This window comes from Armigeres subalbatus, chromosome 3 (genome assembly GCF_024139115.2).
Source record: "Armigeres subalbatus isolate Guangzhou_Male chromosome 3, GZ_Asu_2, whole genome shotgun sequence".
Classification (NCBI taxonomy): domain Eukaryota; kingdom Metazoa; phylum Arthropoda; class Insecta; order Diptera; family Culicidae; genus Armigeres; species Armigeres subalbatus.
The window spans coordinates 239289907-239305346 of record NC_085141.1 but is presented as its reverse complement, the minus strand read 5'-3'; the positions used below and the strand labels follow the sequence as shown (position 1 = coordinate 239305346).

Sequence of the window (15440 nt, the reverse complement as noted above, 5' to 3'; positions counted from 1 at the left end):
GTGTGCAAGAAGACGGTGTGTGGCGGCGAAGAATGAACCATGAGCTCGCCCGAATCTACGGCGAACCCAGTATCCAGAAGGTAGCTAAAGCCGGAAGGGTACGATGGGCAGGACATGTTGCAAGAATGCCGGACAGCAACCCTGCAAAGATGGTGTTCGCTTCCGCAGCGAGCGAGATGGGCAGACCAGGTGCAGAACGACTTGGCGAACGTGGGGCGTATCCGAGGATGGAGAGATGGGGCCTCGAACCGTGCATTGTGGCGTCAAATTGTTGATTCAGTGTTATCTGTTTAGATGTTAACTAAATAAATGAAATGAGTATATAAGACTATGGGTTGTATTTCCCAGACCCATAGTCTGGAGTGGAGTACATATCTTTTTGCATTTTAGAAAGGTGCACAGAATTCTTGTAGTGAGCTAAATGCTAAATGCTGTATGCTAGATATGTAGACGAAGAATCCGAAGGAATAAATTTTGGATGTTACGTCCTTTTCAAATGTTGGTCTAGTAATATCAATTCTTTATCTGCGCATACGCCTGGCATATGTGGATACATAATTGAGTATCCCACTAAATAAAATATAAAATCTATGCATTCATTTTCTAATCTTGACTTAGCTCAATACTATAAAAGCAAGCTGGTAAGACAATATGAAGTATGCTTCAGCATAATCACATAATTCTTAAGTGAACTAAGGTTTTGAACGAAATTTGAATCCGTATATGAACAATCCCACAATTTCTATATTTTTATATACTTACTGATATAAAACTGAACTGATATAAAATTAATCAGATTCGGCAGCACACGCTCCACGATGAATTCCTTTGAAAGCGGCACAAATGCTTGGGTATTGCCTTACCGCCAATGGTATATAAACGAGAATGCGGCTATTTATAACAGACTGCTTTCTCTGTTATTATAACTCTATTAGTCGCAAAACAGTTATTTGACTTCGAAAAATTGAAATCTGAATTGCGTACATAATGTAAAGCCAATTTAATAAAAAATCCGCGGAAAAAAAATTGAAATTTCGTTTCGTTTCGTAAAATTACGAATTATATGACCCTTGATTTCGTATCGTTTCGAAGTCTCGAAAGTAAATCTATATTTCGTTTCGTTTCGATCCGAATCAACATGGATATTTCAAATTTCGTTTCGTTTCGTTTCGTAAGGAAAAAGTGTGTTATCGCATACCCTTACTGCACAGCACGATGCGGTCTCAACTTTATTCCATGATCAAACATATTCTATGTCGCTTATCTGGAATCTTCAGGGCAACCCTGATGACGCACTGGCAGTTTGGAAAGGAAAGTCAAGCAGTACAGATCACAGTGCTGGTTAAATTTAAGCGCGGCATTGATACCCTTCCATAAATCAGAATGGTTTCGAATAGGCATTTCCGAGTCATGGGCTACATTTACACTGGATTGTGTCTTGCCGGATCGTTTCTGTTGATCATCAATGCTAGTAATACAGTGAAATCGATAAATCGTGTCAGTTGGTCAATTCATTCTTATTTATTTGGTGGAAGAAAATTTAAATAAATGTTTAAAATTTCTTATAGCTAACCGTGAGAATGTTAGCGGCTCCAGTATTGTAGTACTCATACTTTCATTGATCTCACTGATTTTCGATGTTTTTCTCACATTTGGTATGATAATGGTAAGTAACAATGGTAGATATCATATTCTCAGTTTGAATGTAATTCTGTCGTAATCATGAGCAGCCTGCCTAGCAGCCTAGAAGGCACGATTTGTAATTTCCATTGAATACATGTTTGATTTTGCGATAGCGGCTCAAAGTTTCCAATTGTGTCGAATTATTTATACACTCATGTTGTTAAGATTTGTGCGAAAAATGTATTCCAATGTATAATTTATAAATTCATGAATTCCTATCAACCCATTGTGCGTATGGAATTCAGGGAGCAATCAATGTACCACACATTTCTAACTGCAATTACAAATTTCACTTTTGTTTCAGCATCGCGTAGATTTTATCAGATACCATTTACGTTTTATTTCCACTATTTATGTGATGGTACTTCTTGGACTATTCATTGGATGTATCAGTGGTGGGATTGCGCTGGGAAACATGCCTTCGGTTGATGCTAATATACCCAGTGCAGCAGCCATCGCCATGACATTGGTGGTTATGATAGTGATAACATTTGTGACTTGTAAGTTGTTATTAATTCCTTAACTCATTATAGTTATTTATTAAGATGTTCATCTTTTAATCTCGTTTAAGTGCTATTCACGTTGGTCTCTCGAATACTCAACGGCGTAATTGATGTCATGTCTAAGGATAGGATGCGATTGATTTCACATAATGGGAATGAAATGGCGTAAATCAGCATATGCTGTTCCTGACAGGGAGACTTTTAACTATTTATACTAAAAAATAGTTCTCTAAGAACATTCATGGTGTTGAAGCATTTTTGTTTGAAACCTTTATATTTTGGTTTAGTAAAAAATCATCTTATTATCAATAAACACCAAATAAAACTACGAACTTTGAACACAGCTCAGCTCCTAATAAATCAACCGAGAACTAAGTAAAAGTTCATTTAATCATCGTACAATGTTCTGTGAAATTGTTCTGAAACATACCAACTGCCCTTTTTGCAATTCTGAGCTCAATCGAGCAATCAGAACCAATTTCCAGATCGTATGAGTGACGGAGGTGTATTTTCCTATATATTTTGACTAAATCCCCATACAAACTTCAAATCAAATGCGCCAGCTTACGCAACAAGCGATTGAGCTGAAATTTTGAGAGAATGATTTTCTCACCAAAAGACACAATCCTGGGGGGTGCCCCGTGGCATTCGACAACATTTTTTCTCCCCATACTAAGCTGGGCCAGTCTACTGTACATATACAAAAATTTAACTAAATTTGGCTTACTGGAAAAGAGTGTAGCCCTTAAGTCGATCGATCTCTTCTCTAGCTCAAGTGGATTTTCCTATGGCAATCAACCGTAATTTCATTAACGAATATCTCAGCTGTGTGTGTTTGTTTTTAAATTGATATCCAAGTTTCAAGGTTGTTCGGTCGTAGGTCGTTGTACGCATAAGGAATTTGAATTATGGCAAAAAATCAATCCTGCCCTGATATTGACAGGGAAAAAATGGACTTTTCCACCTGAATGTGGAAAATTTACCTATGGGGCAATGAGCCGATACGCCCACCAAAGAAAAATAACTTTTTATCAGTAAAGGGATCGATACCAGAAAATGATGAATACGGAGCCAATTCGATGTATGCAACACCGATTTCTTCATTTCACCTTGGGTTTCTTTGTTCGTCATATCCCGAGAGTCGGCAATCAAAACTAAACTCAATAATCAATAAGCGGAGGTAAGAAACACATTTAATTTCCCTTCCTAAAAGTCGGGTGAAAACTGCCAACACTCACAAAAAACTCCGCATTATATTCATGAGTTCACACATGGATTTTTGCAATGGAATTCATATTTTCGACACATATATTCCATGCGCCCACATGCATTGCATGAGTGTTCACACATACTATTCATGTGGGTCATAGTATCCATGTGTGAATTTGTATGCAATTAAGTATGTGCTTACGCATGATATTCATATTTCAAAATACATGGATTTTTGCCATAAAGTATGTGTCGATTTTCCTGAGTGAAGGTTTCTAAAAGTCTACGGATGGTCATTTTACACCATTTCATTGCTGCTCCACAGCAGCAACATGATATACAACCAGCATAACGACCATTAAAAGGGCTCTTTTTTAATAGCTTGTATGACTGCGTGGGGTCTCATCCTTTGCGACTCTCCACCACAATGCATAACGCTGGAAAGATTTTGGACGATGTCTAAAACCGGGCCCAGTAAAAAATAGATCACCTATGCACGCAAACAAACCCAGCTTGTTTTCAATAGGGGATAGCAGAGCAAGAAAGCAGCTGCATACGAAGCTTTGGAAAATCGCCCGCGGCTTCGAGCATTGGTTTTACTGCTCATCGGAAAATTACGATGTTCATATTTTGCATTGTTCCGTTTGCGGCTATTCAGTGGGTCTTTATTTACGATGACTTTGACAAACGATGCCACCGAAACCAGAAGCTCTGGCATTGAATGGTCAATGGAAAGTGGCTAAGATGTGGTGAACTAGCATTTAGGTGAAAAGCCACTTTAATAGAAAGAAGCTTAGTTAATCCTCGTAGTCAATTTTTGTGATTCGAAATACCGTCACGTTGCAACAACCTTGAGTAGGAAGTCAATCTGACATTAAGCTGGTCTTGTCACTTTTGTGTATGCACTGTGAAATTATTCGATATTTCAGTTTATATTTGTTGAATTGTTGCAAGAGTATATTGAACTACCCTCTCTTAAATTTATTTGAGGGCCATACAAGAAATGGAAAAGGATTCTTTTAAATGGTACATAATCTGATAGATCTCCCATTTTTCCGTCGTTTTCAAATTCAACTTTTACATGTTGGGGATTTTTTATTTATTGTCGTACAAGCTGGGTCTTCAGTAGCCTTGCGAGCAAAGCTATAAGATTGCTAATCCGGACATAGCGAGTTCGATTCTCGGTCTGATGGTCAAGGATGTTTTCGGGTTGGAAACTACCGGGTTGCCACACAAGATACATATTCATGTCAGTGGTTAAGCCAGGGGGGGGGGGGGGGGGCTGGAAATAACACCCCCCCCCAAGCCAACATTTTTAAAAGAAAATGTTTGTTCGAACCCACTCAAAATCAATAGAGCCTATAGTACATACATAGATCATTTTTATACGAGATCCAAAGTAACATTGAAATTGCTCCATCAAATGCAATTCAAAAAACCCCTCAGAGCCGAATCTATGACAGAAGGTCGAAAGCACGAAAGGTCGAAAGGACAAAAGGTTGAAAGACATAACGTCGAAAGGGACAAATAGTCGAAAGGCATAAAGGTCGAAAGGGTTAACAGGTCGAAAGGGACAAAAGGTCAAAAGGTCGCCGGGCCCAGGGGGTACCTCGGGCAAAAATGTATAATGGCGGATTTTAATCAAAACTTATTGATAAAGTTTTGATAAATGTATTTTTTTAAATTTCAAGATTTTGTCTTGTACATAATAAACATGGCGATCAGTAACTCAAAGACTATTTAATCCTTCTCTCCACAACCAACGTAATGGATGAAAGGCTGTGGGAGAAAAGATCAAAAGGACAGAACGATGAATGAATGAATTTGAAAAATCTTCCATGCTATCTACCAGATTGAAACAAAATGTTATATAATAAGAATATGAATATGAATATGCTTCTGAACTAAAATTTAGAGTCTACAGTTCTACACGTTCGGAAGCCTCCATTTAAAAGACAAGGAGGCGTTTTCCGAAAAGCTCAGCCTCCTTTTAAGAGGCTCGGAAGCCTCCTTTCAAGAGGCTCGGAAGCCTCCTTTCAAGAGGCTCGGAAGCCTCCTTTCAAGAGGCTCGGAAGCCTCCTTTCAAGAGGCTCGGAAGCCTCCTTTCAAGAGGCTTTGGAAGCCTCCGTTCAAAAGGCTCGGAAGCCTCTTTTCAAGAGGCTCGGAAGCCTCCTTTCAAGAGGCTCGGAAGCCTCCTTTCAAGAGGCTCGGAAGCCTCCTTTCAAGAGGCTCGGAAGCCTCCTTTCAAGAGGCTCGGAAGCCTCCTTTCAAGAGGCTCGGAAGCCTCCTTTCAAGAGGCCTGGAAGCCTCCTTCAAGAGGCTCAGGAAGCCTCCTTCAAGAGGCTCAGAGCCTCCTTTCAAGAGGCTCAGAAGCCTCCTTTCAAGAGGCTCAGGAAGCCTCCTTTCAAGAGGCTCGGAAGCCTCCTTTCAAGAGGCCCGGAAGCCTCCTTTCAAGAGGCCTGAGCCTCCTTTCAAGAGGCCTGGAAGCCTCCTTTCAAGAGGCTCGGAAGCCTCCTTCAAGAGGCTCAGAAGCCTCCTTTCAAGAGGCCTGGAAGCCTCCTTTCAAGAGGCCCGGAAGCCTCCTTTCAAGAGGCTCAGAGCCTCCTTTCAAGAGGCCCGGAAGCCTCCTTTCAAGAGGCCTGGAAGCCTCCTTTCAAGAGGCCCGGAAGCCTCCTTCAAGAGGCTCGAAGCCTCCTTCAAGAGGCCCGGAAGCCTCCTTTCAAGAGGCCTGGAAGCCTCCTTTCAAGAGGCCCGAAGCCTCCTTTCAAGAGGCCTGGAAGCCTCCTTCAAGAGGCTCAAGCCTCCTTTCAAGAGGCTCGGAAGCCTCCTTTCAAGAGGCTCGGAAGCCTCCTTTCAAGAGGCCTGGAAGCCTCCTTTCAAGAGGCCTGGAAGCCTCCTTTCAAGAGGCTCAAGCCTCCTTTCAAGAGGCTCGGAAGCCTCCTTTCAAGAGGCTCAGAAGCCTCCTTTCAAGAGGCCTGGAAGCCTCCTTCAAGAGGCCTGGAAGCCTCCTTCAAGAGGCCTGGAAGCCTCCTTTCAAGAGGCTCAGAGCCTCCTTTCAAGAGGCTCAGCCTCCTTTCAAGAGGCTCAGAGCCTCCTTCAAGAGGCTCAGAAGCCTCCTTTCAAGAGGCTCGGAAGCCTCCTTCAAGAGGCTGGAAGCCTCCTTTCAAGAGGCTGGAAGCCTCCTTCAAGAGGCCCGGAAGCCTCCTTTCAAGAGGCTCAGAAGCCTCCTTTCAAGAGGCCCGGAAGCCTCCTTTCAAGAGGCCCGGAAGCCTCCTTTCAAGAGGCTCGAAGCCTCCTTTCAAGAGGCCTGGAAGCCTCCTTCAAGAGGCCTGGAAGCCTCCTTTCAAGAGGCTCAGAGCCTCCTTTCAAGAGGCTCAGAAGCCTCCTTCAAGAGGCCTGGAAGCCTCCTTTCAAGAGGCCCGGAAGCCTCCTTTCAAGAGGCCTGGAAGCCTCCTTCAAGAGGCTCAGAAGCCTCCTTTCAAGAGGCCTGGAAGCCTCCTTTCAAGAGGCCTGGAAGCCTCCTTTCAAGAGGCCTGGAAGCCTCCTTCAAGAGGCTCGGAAGCCTCCTTCAAGAGGCCCGGAAGCCTCCTTCAAGAGGCTCGGAAGCCTCCTTTCAAGAGGCAGAAGCCTCCTTCAAGAGGCCCAGCTCCTTCAAGAGGCTCGGAAGCCTCCTTCAAGAGGCTCAGAAGCCTCCTTCAAGAGGCTCAGCCTCCTTCAAGAGGCCTGGAAGCCTCCTTTCAAGAGGCCCGGAAGCCTCCTTTCAAGAGGCTCAGAAGCCTCCTTCAAGAGGCTCGGAAGCCTCCTTTCAAGAGGCCTGGAAGCCTCCTTTCAAGAGGCCTGGAAGCCTCCTTTCAAGAGGCCTGGAAGCCTCCTTTCAAGAGGCTCAGAGCCTCCTTTCAAGAGGCCTGGAAGCCTCCTTCAAGAGGCCTGGAAGCCTCCTTTCAAGAGGCCTGGAAGCCTCCTTCAAGAGGCCTGGAAGCCTCCTTTCAAGAGGCTCGGAAGCCTCCTTTCAAGAGGCCTGGAAGCCTCCTTTCAAGAGGCCTGGAAGCCTCCTTTCAAGAGGCCCGGAAGCCTCCTTCAAGAGGCCCGGAAGCCTCCTTTCAAGAGGCCCGGAAGCCTCCTTTCAAGAGGCCCGAAGCCCTTCAAGAGGCCCGGAAGCCTCCTTTCAAGAGGCCCGAAGCCTCCTTTCAAGAGGCCCGAAGCCTCCTTTCAAGAGGCCCGGAAGCCTCCTTTCAAGAGGCCAGGAAGCCTCCTTTCAAGAGGCCCGGAAGCCTCCTTCAAGAGGCCTGGAAGCCTCCTTTCAAGAGACCTGGAAGCCTCCTTTCATGAAACCTGGAAGCCTCCTTCAAGAGGACCGGAAGCCTCCTTTCAATAGGCCTGGAAGCTTCCTTTCAAGAGGCCCGGAAACCTTCTTTCAGGAGACCTGGCCTGAAAACCTCCTTTCAAGAGGTTCGGAAGCCTCCTTTCAAAAGGCCCGGAAGCCTCCTTTCAAGAGGCCCGGAAGCCTCCTTCCAGCGGCCCGGGAGCCTCCTTTACGAGGCCCGGCGACCCCTTCTTCAAGGCGCGGAAGCCTCCTTTCAAGAGGCCCGGAAGCCTCCTTTCAAGAGGCCCGGAAGCCTCCTTTCAAGAGGCCCGGAAGCCTCCTTTCAAGAGGCCCGGAAGCCTCCTTTCAAGAGGCCCGGAAGCCTCCTTTCAAGAGGCCCGGAAGCCTCCTTTCAAGAGGCCCGGAAGCCTCCTTTCAAGAGGCCCGGAAGCCTCCTTTCAAGAGGCCCGGAAGCCTCCTTTCAAGAGGCCCGGAAGCCTCCTTTCAAGAGGCCCGGAAGCCTCCTTTCAAGAGGCCCGGAAGCCTCCTTTCAAGAGGCCCGGAAGCCTCCTTTCAAGAGGCCCGGAAGCCTCCTTTCAAGAGGCCCGGAAGCCTCCTTTCAAGAGGCCCGCAAGCCTCCTTTCAAGAGGCCCGCAAGCCTCCTTTCAAGAGGCCCGGAAGCCTCCTTTCAAGAGGCCCGGAAGCCTCCTTTCAAGAGGCCCGGAAGCCTCCTTTCAAGAGGCCCGGAAGCCTCCTTTCAAGAGGCCCGGAAGCCTTCTTTCAAGAGGCCCGGAAGCCTCCTTCCAAGAGGCTCGGAAGCCTCCTTTCAAGAGGCCTGGAAGCCTCCCTTCAAGAGGCCCGGAAGCTTCTCTTTAATTGGCGCGGAATTTATGTTTCAGAGACATTCTTCCAAGATGCTTAGAAGCCTCGTTTAAGGTGGCTCAAGCCGCCTTCCAAGCGACTCAGAAGATTCTCTCCATGAGTTTGATATAATGAGAATTTCAGTCAAGAGTCATAGGGGAACTGCTTTTGGAATTCATCTCATGGTTCCGATATTGATCCCATCAAAAACAAAGCAATGGAAAACAATTTGATTGGTTAATTATTTTAGTAATTTTTTCCAGCAGTGAGCACGCATGTTGACAAAAAAACGTAACGGAATTTCTTCTGTATTTCTTTGTTTCGCGATGAGATGAATATATGTTCAGTGAGATGGAGATCGGGACAGTTCCTCTATATCCTGTTATTTTTCAGTCCCATTTTTCATATATTTTGTGAGTTACACTAATTTTCATTTACAGCAAAAAAAATACTTCAGGATTCTGCGTTGAAATCAACCTGTTGTAAGCTGGAGCTTAGGCTTTCAGGTCTCCACTCATAAACTACCATCTGTACATATTTTTGAAATGGTACATGCTCCCAGCGGTTCGAACATCATCCTTGCGAATCCTTAATCAAATTGGACGTGCCTTTAACATTTGTTTCATTCCAAGCCATCCAAGAATTCCAAGAACTGGAGTACAGGCCTGAAGGCCAATACGCGTAACGAAAGATCTGTCTGCCCCTTCCAGAAATGCAACATACGCTCCTGGTGATCATTTGAATCAAATTGGATATGAATGGAATACACTTTAATTGTTTTTATATGATTTGAACATGCTATTAGTGACAATTTGAACCAAATTAATTATGAATTGAATATATGATCGATTCCAAGCTATCCATATATTCCAAAAATTAAAGTACAGACCTCAAAGTCAATAACTTCTTTTAGAAATGCAACACCCAGTAAACATTTTTGTGTGTATATTATTCAATATACGGATCCATATACAGTAATACAGAATCGTAAATAATGCGTCAAAGTCTTATATACGTACTAAAATGGAGGCGATATACATCATAAGAAAGACAAATAATTTGAAAAAAGTTGATTTCATATGATACTTTTTAGCATCTCTAGGATAAACATTATAAAGTTTAAAATGACTTCATGTATTACTATAGCAACGTGATATACGATTAACCATTATTCAACGCAAAAAAATTAATTCATTCCATCTATTAAACATTTGAGAGTCATAATTGCCGTAAATCGATGAAGCGAAGTTATTTTTGTATAAATCGGATGTTACCTGGAATCGAACTCTCATGCCCTAGCTGCTGCTGCCGCGCTATCTCTCTACACCATGCCGGAATGCAATATTGGTAGAGTTAAAACCAAACAAAGTTATCTGTCCAGTCAGATGACTAAAAATAAACATGCATCATTGCTATACGATACTTTACAAACTTACTCCTGCATCTAATAAGATATAAAAAAAATGTTTTCGTAAAAGCCTTTATCATAATAACATTCTTGATCGTATTTTCAGTAATGATTTGTTGCTACTACATATACGACCATATCGGAGTTTATTTAAGATTTGAGAAAACTTGATTTCACATATAATACAATTCCTAAGTTTGATAAATAAGTGATGCCAAAACTGTAAAAGCTCGTAAATACACGCAAATAATCATAGATTAAGTGTTTGCTTGCGATGATAAAACCAACTGTCAAACAAACACCACAATTATAATTTCATATTAATTGACCTATTTTTTTTTAAAAATATAAAAAAACTGTGAAAACGTATGCGGAAGTATATTGGGATAACAAAATAAAAACTTTTAATTCTGACTTTTAATTTGCACTGGCTGCACGGTCAGCTCTGATTGATCTGTCAATAAGATAAACAGTTTGTCAACGTTCGAAGAATTTCGATTTGTATAATAATTTTTGTTTAATTCACTCCATATTAAAGGTATGTATTTGAATTTGTAACTATTCTTTAATATGATAGCTATTTCTTATTATTCATAGATGTATACCGTCGTGCAATTCATCGAGAACCAGAAATTCAAGGTAATGGCTGTACCTGCAGCATGGGTAAAGAGAAATGTTTTGCTTTGGCCAAAACTTTCCAATGCGAAAATCGAGAGCCTAAGGCTTGCTGGACATGAATTCAATGGACCCACGAAGAAGATTCCAGTCATAGTATGCAATAGCTTCAAAATATCCAACTAGCTGAAGAAGCTGCCGAGGAACTCTCCAAACGTGAAGTCTCCGACATCGATAATAAGCGGAAGCGGCTAAAACCTGCCAAAAAACCGAAGGCACTGGCTCCAAAGGATTATAATAAGATGATACAAGGTAAGATGATGCTTCAGATCTTAGAACATTAAGTAATTTTAGTTTCCTATCAGCATGCAACCTACAAAATACTTCTTTCCAATCAATACCAATCCAATTGAAAGTGGACAACGCATCCGGAGATTCGAGAAATCTGACTCATACAATGGAGAACTTCGTGCCTGCTGATTTGAGTATCCCAATGAATACCAACGCGAATGTTATTGTACTGAATGAACCGTATTCTTCGAGTCAAACTGTCTGTCCCCGTGCGTCGATGGCATATGACGAAAACTGCGAGCCCACTATTACACAGCAAACAACTTCACAGAAGATACAAAATGTATCCTTGGTACAACATGCTAAGCCCTCGGTCAACTCTCATATGATCGAAGCAACGCTTATTCATCCACAAGCATCTGCTTTATTGCCCGTGCAACACAACACCAATTCTTGCACCTTAACATCTCAAGTCAACCAAATTCATGTTCCTTCGGATCAGTTGCCAACATCCAGTAAAATCATCAGAGGTAAAATAATGTACAAAGTTTAATTAAAGTTCATTGCTGATTTCAATCTTCTTTTGAGTCACAGCGACACCAAGGGTATATGATTCATATTAGAGTTTTTATGTTCTTCCTAGCATTATTACTTCCTACCTGCACACCCCGAGTTTGCCCGCTATCTATATTTTGATCCACTTCCTTTATTTTTGTGGAAGCAACGCCTAGCATTATCCCCAGCAGTAAAACATAATAAAACAATTTATACAATTTTAGGTACATCACCTGAACAAACAGTGTTGGGTGACGGAAAGGGTTATTTACAGGACGAAAATATGTTTTATCAGTATGCAGACGAGAACAACACATCAGCCTTACAAATAACAGGTATGATATTCACCAAATTGTTTTCAATAGTATGTTATAATTTCTTTAAAAATTGAAGGGTCGATGAGCTACGAGCAAATGAAAGCAGATCTTAAAGTGTTCATCGAAACGACTGTCACAAAATCTGTCGAGAAAGCTTTTGAAACTAACTTCGCGCGTTATGCTGCTCTGTCTGATATTGAAGCAAGGGAGAACTCCGCCAAGTCCGAAGATGACATCGTCGAAAATCACACGCTCATAAATAACGAGGATGAGCTCAGCAAATGGAACATCAAGCTGAATAGCAGACACCTACGTCAACGCTTTGTATGCAGTATTATGATAAATATCTAAACAATGGTAATCATATTTTTCTCTTTTCAGTTGGAATATTTCTCAAAAATCATAATTCCAAACGCATACATCCAGAAAGGCGACAATGCATGTTATACTGTAGTTGATTGTCTTTTCACACGTGATTTTTGGACAAAGATGACATGGACAGGAATCAGCCGGGGCAATAAGGCTAAGAGAGGCTTCCGTGAATACGGTAATGTCATTCAATTATTGGGCGATATAGTGCGAATTGGTGATCCGTCGTACACAGCACAGAAATTAGAGCTGTTCTGCCGAAATAAACTCTTTCGTTACTGTAAACCACGATCTACGTGCCAGAAACTTCGGAAATCGGCATGCAGACCGAAACGCTCTCGTAAAGCAGCTGCAATATCTGCAAGTGATGGACACAATACAGACCACGAAGATCCACCTTCATCTGATGATGATGAACGAATGGTTGGAGATGAAAGCAACTTTGAGTCTGATGACGAAGAATGTGATGGAAATACTTCGATGGATTCAGATTAACTTCAGATTCGAGTCTGCTCTTTTCTAATAAAATATTATAAGCATTATACCTAAGGACGTTGGTGCGGAGCACGTTCGAATGTTATTAATATGAGTTCTAACTACATGTCACTGCTAAGTGTGGTAGTAGAGATTGATATGATTAGTTTCTTATTCTGAAAGATACAACTATTCCTGTTAAACATCTAAAACCATGTTTGTTTACATTGAAATAAAAAGAACAAGGATAAATAGAATGTTAATTTATCAATGACGACGATGACATGTGTAGCCCGATGAAAACTACGATTATGACGATAACCATATAAAAAAATCATCGTTAAGTATAGGTTTAACCACATTGTTACCCACATATTGCCCTGAGAATATTGCCAATCATCAATGATTACCACATACGACTATTACGATGAGAAGCATACACACCACAATGTTGACTCTTATAGATATCTTATAGTTTATATCCTTGATGATGGCAATTGTCGTTCATCAATGATGATTGTGTCTATGAGGACGACGATGAACGTGACAACAACTGAAAATGTTCTCCACGATCACAATTGAATGACGATGCTAACAACATAATATGTGACGTACTCCACCTGCACGTGAAAATAAACAAATCCATAACAACGATGCTCAAATAATAATGATATTGATAGCAATTTGCATTGTGAAGAGGGCGATCATAACAGTAAAACAATATGATCATGAGCCTCAACAACAACGACGGATACATACGGATATATCCACGACGGTAGCAGCAATTCTGACACCACAGATGACCTCCAGGATGAAGACGAGGATTCATGTCGAGGTACAGGTCCACATCAATTACTATAATTTGAACCAAGACGAGGGCGTCCTCATCGACAAAGACAATATGGATCTATGATGACAAGACTATATGTAACGACGTTGAGAACCATGACAACGATGTTAATATCCACGACGACGACGACCACATATCTACGTATTTAACAACGAGAATAACCATGATACTATGAAAATACTCACCACGATGACAATTTGTATTGCTATTACTATTTCAAAGTTTGCTAGACTGCTATGTTTTCGCACATATTTATTTAAAATATTTGAAGGTAGAATCAATCATAATCATCTTAGTAAGCATGTCGTTGTGTCCATGTTAATCCTCGTCGTTACTCAATCGATTATCATCATGGTCAAGATTGTTTTCTTCATTCTAATAATTTATGTTATATAGTCATGGCAACCATATGCTAGTTTCCGTTTGTTGTTATGCTTATATCTTCGTTTTCAAATACGTTTATACCTACTTAGTAAATACAAGTTGGAATAAGGTGCTCTAGCCGTCGTGAACATCAAACGTCGTTGTCATGGTCTTCAACTTAGTTACCTGCGTATCAAGTCAAGTCGAATCGTTATTGTGATCCATATGGTCCTCGTGGATATGGTCGCCCTCGTCTTGGTTCAAATCATTGTTATCGTCGACAACATTTATGTCGTTCTTGATCGTCGTTGGTCAAGTGGTTGTCACCGTCGCGTTGTGAATATTATCGTCGTTACTAGTGGTTTCGGCTTCCATGGTTATGATCGTCCTCGTCATACTATTACAATTTTTTGTCTATATTGTGTAACTGTGCATCGTTGCTGTAATCTTAATGTCGGTTGTCTTCGTGGTTCAAATTGTCATCGTAGAGGGAATTTCCGTCGGGTGAACGTGAACACTCGTTCTCATTATGAACGATGAAGTTACAATATTCCTATTCGTTACAGAAAGAGTCAACATTGTGGTCCATACTGTTCTCATCGTTATAATCGCTCTCGCTGTGGTACACATTGTTGTGATCATTAATGCTGTCCAATGAGCAGCTCGAAGTAGCTCGAAGTTGTTCCCGTCCTGCTCGTTCTTTTTTGTCAACAAACGGGCATGAGCGTGACAGGAACAACTTCGAGCTACTTCGAGCTGCTCATTGGACAGCACTATTGGTGGTATACCTATGTGGCTGTCATAGTGGTTGAAATGGAATCCGTGCACTTTTTGTTTTGGTCACCTACATTTCGTCATCATACCTTTAAATATGTTTTTCTTTTTGTATTTGAACCCGATTTTCTTCTATTTGTGATTTAAGTTTTGTGTTTTTATATGTATTGAGATTTCATACTGATTTACATCGCATTAAGCTCCTACATAACTGGATCAAGTTATTTCATTTAATCGTATGGAGTAGTGGAATAAAGACTACACTTTCATTTTTGACCAACGGCACTAATTTGCAAAATATGTCCGAAATATGAATATGACTGGCATTTGTAAGGTTACTCGCATTAATTTTGGAAATATAAATGTGAAGAAATGACGATTTGAATGGCTTCAGGAAGTAATCATATTTAGATACAATTTTAGACCCTGTAATTAGCAAATCTTTTTCATCTTCATGAACACCTTTGAAACAAATGATTTCGGATTGTCTGGTCAATATCCATTGATCTTTGAAATCTGTACTTAATTTGAAACTTGAGATATTTAAGATAGTTTTTCCATTTTTCTGTTCTACTGACACATTATTTGATGCCCTATTTTTAAAACTACGATCCTCTTTAGTACAATCGACATTTTTCGACTCAATTATTCGAGCTGCAACTTGGGCTAATGGGTTTGGACCTGTTTTTACTAATTTTTTCAATGAATGCATAAAATTTTCAAACGGATACGCAGAAAACGATGGTAACGGACCAAATCTTTCAACTTCATCCACAATGTGACAAAGATTGTGGATATTGCTTGAGATATATTCAGTACCATATAATGACTTAAAGTTCTCTATGAAATCAAGAATCAATGACCT

General features: G+C 41.4%; 2 protein-coding genes across 2 annotated transcripts; both read left to right on the top strand.

Annotated features, from left to right (window-relative positions):
- The first annotated feature begins 1356 nt into the window (after window positions 1-1356).
- Window positions 1357-2450, top strand: LOC134227166 (uncharacterized). The gene is made up of 4 exons (XM_062708471.1): window positions 1357-1495; window positions 1569-1666; window positions 1988-2183; window positions 2255-2450. The coding sequence occupies exons 1-4, from the start codon at window positions 1384-1386 to the stop codon at window positions 2353-2355; spliced, it is 507 nt and encodes a 168-aa protein (XP_062564455.1). The 5' UTR covers window positions 1357-1383; the 3' UTR covers window positions 2356-2450.
- Window positions 2451-11039: 8589 nt separating this feature from the next.
- LOC134222359 (uncharacterized) lies at window positions 11040-12609 on the top strand. The gene is made up of 4 exons (XM_062701518.1): window positions 11040-11403; window positions 11653-11763; window positions 11822-12069; window positions 12127-12609. Exons 1-4 carry the CDS (start codon window positions 11040-11042, stop codon window positions 12607-12609), a joined length of 1206 nt encoding a protein of 401 aa, XP_062557502.1.
- The last annotated feature ends 2831 nt before the right edge of the window (window positions 12610-15440 follow it).

Excerpts from the sequence above, each read along its gene's own strand:
- LOC134227166 (XM_062708471.1), top strand. The coding sequence starts at position 1,384 with ATGGTTTCGAATAGGCATTTCCGAGTCATGGGCTACATTTACACTGGA. Across the intron at positions 1,496-1,568 it reads TACAGTGAAATCGATAAATC|CTAACCGTGAGAATGTTAGC; the intron begins GTGTCAGTTGGT and ends AATTTCTTATAG. Across the intron at positions 1,667-1,987 it reads TCACATTTGGTATGATAATG|CATCGCGTAGATTTTATCAG; the intron begins GTAAGTAACAAT and ends CTTTTGTTTCAG.
- LOC134222359 (XM_062701518.1), top strand. The coding sequence starts at position 11,040 with ATGGAGAACTTCGTGCCTGCTGATTTGAGTATCCCAATGAATACCAAC. Across the intron at positions 11,404-11,652 it reads ATCCAGTAAAATCATCAGAG|GTACATCACCTGAACAAACA; the intron begins GTAAAATAATGT and ends ATACAATTTTAG. Across the intron at positions 11,764-11,821 it reads ATCAGCCTTACAAATAACAG|GGTCGATGAGCTACGAGCAA; the intron begins GTATGATATTCA and ends TAAAAATTGAAG.